This window comes from Xylaria bambusicola (assembly GCF_022495145.1).
Source record: "Xylaria bambusicola strain CBS 139988 unplaced genomic scaffold F5B22scaffold_27, whole genome shotgun sequence".
In the NCBI taxonomy this organism is placed as follows: Eukaryota; Fungi; Ascomycota; class Sordariomycetes; order Xylariales; family Xylariaceae; genus Xylaria; species Xylaria bambusicola.
This window is the reverse complement of record NW_025953580.1, coordinates 322,638-325,824: the sequence shown is the minus strand read 5'-3', so window position 1 is coordinate 325,824 and position 3,187 is coordinate 322,638. Positions and strand designations below refer to the sequence as shown.

At 51.8% G+C, this 3,187-nt stretch overlaps 1 protein-coding gene across 1 annotated transcript; it reads left to right on the top strand.

Annotated features, from left to right (window-relative positions):
* The first annotated feature begins 589 nt into the window (after positions 1 to 589).
* On the top strand, positions 590 to 2,840 carry F5B22DRAFT_610865 (UbiA prenyltransferase family-domain-containing protein). Its single transcript, XM_047975240.1, has 2 exons — positions 590 to 725; positions 779 to 2,840. Exon 2 carries the CDS (start codon positions 1,301 to 1,303, stop codon positions 2,312 to 2,314), a length of 1,014 nt encoding a protein of 337 aa, XP_047829850.1. The 5' UTR covers positions 590 to 725; positions 779 to 1,300; the 3' UTR covers positions 2,315 to 2,840.
* Positions 2,841 to 3,187: the final 347 nt, after the last annotated feature.

The following is a 3,187-nucleotide window of genomic DNA, read 5'->3' as shown; positions in this document are numbered from 1 at the left end:
AAAATACCGCAAATGAGTTGGATAGAAAGCCAGCTAGATAGGTATTCATTCATTACCACAACCTGCCCTACGCTACGCTGCGCTACCGCCAGATTCCAAGAACTAGCAATTGATGGTTATGGCGCTACATGGACGGCAGCTAGTTTCGGCCACCTCGTGTGTGTATCTTGGTATCTTGGTATCTTGGTATTCGACAGGATACCAACAGGAAGGGACACATTTAGCCCGCTTCAGCCGAGGGGCAGGCCAGAATTAATGACACCAGGATTGCACTACCCGGTACGTACATACACTACTGTACATATATATCAGGACGACAAGGGGTTGCTGGCCCTGGTGGAGTTGCAGCGGTGAGATGATTAAGCCCCCAACGCTTCTAGTGTCATCGCTCGCTCGCCTGGGTGCTGTTCCTGGCATCCTGGCACCCTGGTATGATGTACATACAGCATAGCGGAGCGCACGTATTACAATCCTCGCTTGTCCGGCCAGTCGATGGTCATTGACGGATAGGGAGCGGGAGAGGCACAGACGGAGAATGGGGTCGCATGGGGGAGATGCAGAGTCGGGGGGGGGCAGAAAATAAAATAAAATAAAATCATGAAAAGAATAATACAAGATCACAAACCCATCGAGCAAGTGAACCCGAACCCGCCGCACACAACCCTCACCACTCACACCTTCGATGCCCGCACCAATTTCATATTGGAGATGCAACCGTTGGAATAGTACGACCCACACACGTGTTCATACGCTCCTCTACTAACTTCATACAATGTAGACGACTGCACTAGCCAGAGACCCTGTCGGATGGACATGGTTATGATCGCTATCGTGTACCATGTACTTCGCCATGTACTTCGCCATATACTTCCTGGATCGACCCTGTGTAGCTCTCGACGGAGGTATCAGTTTGTACTCCATACGCTTGCTTGCTACTAATTATGACAGAGTGACAAAGCCGGCTCGCGCAGAATGGCCGTCCACAGAGTAACTATAGGTATACCTCCCACTAGATGTCAAGGGGGTAGCATATATACAAGAACATGCCGCTCTGGCTTCCTTCAATGGCTCCCACAACCTCAATTCCTTGATGTCATCATACGAATACAGACTCGACAACCCTAAGACCCCTCCGAGACCAGTGGAGAGAAATCCTTCCATTGTTCCACGTGAGTGATCATATACTTTTCGGAGGGCAATCGACAATAATCCGGGTGCTCATCCGCGGGCCTGTCTTCAAGTATAACTCTACGACTTGAATTAGCAGAGCTATCTCATCCGTTTTGTTCGCCTAATCACCATGGCGGGCACATATGCCGGCAGCGTGGAGCGAGACTCGCAGACACCACTGCTTGAAAAATCTACTCAGGCCTACATTGAGGAATCTGAGACGAGCGAGTTCGGGTCCAGAAGCCGCGTTGGCAAAATTGCATACATTCCCAAGCTGATATGGATCTTTACGGAAAGCAATTTCGACACCTTCGTCATACCAAACACAGCGTTTGGTGTCCTCGGCGCCTTCGCCGCCTCTATACTTGTGGAGGGATATCAGAAGCCACCAACTGCCCTCGAGATCCTCTGGCGATTCCCCCTCGCCTTGGCTTTCAACTGGTATAGCGTCTTCATCTTCGATCTCGCGAACCAACGATCTCCTGAATCCATCCAAGAAGACTTGATCAACAAGCCATGGCGTCCAATTCCTACGGGCAAGGTTACAGCGACTGAAGCTCGCCGTATCCTGCTCGTAGCTATTCCCTTGGTTCTCTTATTCAACTACATGCTAGGCGTCTGGAGGCAGGGATTCATCATCCTTATCCTGACGTGGATGTACAACGATATACGGGGAAGTGACGAAGTGGTTCGTGACCTTATTATCTCCGTTGCTTATGGCATGTTCAACAGCGCCTCGCTAGAGATTGCAGTCGGGGGTGGCGAATACACAGACATTAGCATCAGTCGCGGCGGCTTGATCTGGACGGCCATGATAAGCGCCGTTATTCTGACGACAATGCAAGTACAGGACCTCAAGGACCAGGCAGGGGATAGGACGCGTGGGCGTCAGACCATTGCACTCTGGATAGGTGATCGATTCTCACGTATTACGATTGCCTTCTTCGTTTGCTTTTGGTCGGCTGCCTGCCTCTTGTTCTGGGACCTGAGGCCCTACGGTTATATCATCCCGGCAGCGACGGGGGCCGTGACGGCATATCGAGTACTCTCCAAGAAGACGCCTAAGGAGGACGCCACCACCTGGCGATGGTGGTGCCTCTGGACCATCACACTCTATCTCTTACCGATCCTGAGCCTCATATGACATCCGAGGCCACTCGGTACGACGGTTCGCGCCAGGTTTTGTTTTCTATCCGACGGAGTTGTAATCGGAGGGCGGAAGCTGCATTTACTACACGGGGAACAGGGCGGGCATTGAGGGGCAGGGGAGGTAGCACAAGTCACATGCATGCATGGCTTTTGGCAGCGTGGCGCAGGAGGCTTTGTTTTTTGTTTTATTTTTTTTTTTATTTTTTTGGGGGGGTTTTTTCCAGCGCTGATTGATGCCTGACCTTTTGGTTTTGCGCTGAGTTGCTTACATTGACGACATGACTACGACCACGGCGTTTTTCGGTGTTAGATACCACTCTCTTGAATTGTTTGCTTATATAGTATATATGCATTTACCTGACGTGGGCCAACCCGCCTACGCTTAATACTACTACTACTCACTCATCCGAAACATGGTAAAGAACCGCAATGACACAATCCCGCTGTGCAGGCCCATGTGCGGCGCGACACTCGTGCGTGCCTTGACCGTGAGATCAAGGTCCAGAGCTCCTCCAGTATGCTACTCTAGAAACAAGCCTTGGAACCGCACGATACACTGCACCCAGCTCCCAGCACTCGGACCTGACCTAGCGCCCGCAGCTCATACGCCTGTAGGCCTCATCCGAGGTCCCGACAAAGGAGGCGAGAATAGAATAACAGGGGCTGCTTCTGTTTCTGGACGGCTTCGCGATCTTGCGCTCGGATGGACCCTGTCAGGAGTGCTGTGGGTGTGTTGCATTGGCATCTGGCCCGCGCCAACTCGCGTCTTGTCATTAAGCGCTGGCCGTCCCATTCGTTACCAAGGTCCCATCGGGTCGTGCCGTGCCATGCTCTCAGTCGCAGACCATCATGCGTATCTTTCATGCAA

Bases quoted from the DNA above. Each gene is read 5' to 3' on its own strand.
- F5B22DRAFT_610865 (XM_047975240.1), top strand. From the start codon at position 1,301: ATGGCGGGCACATATGCCGGCAGCGTGGAGCGAGACTCGCAGACACCA.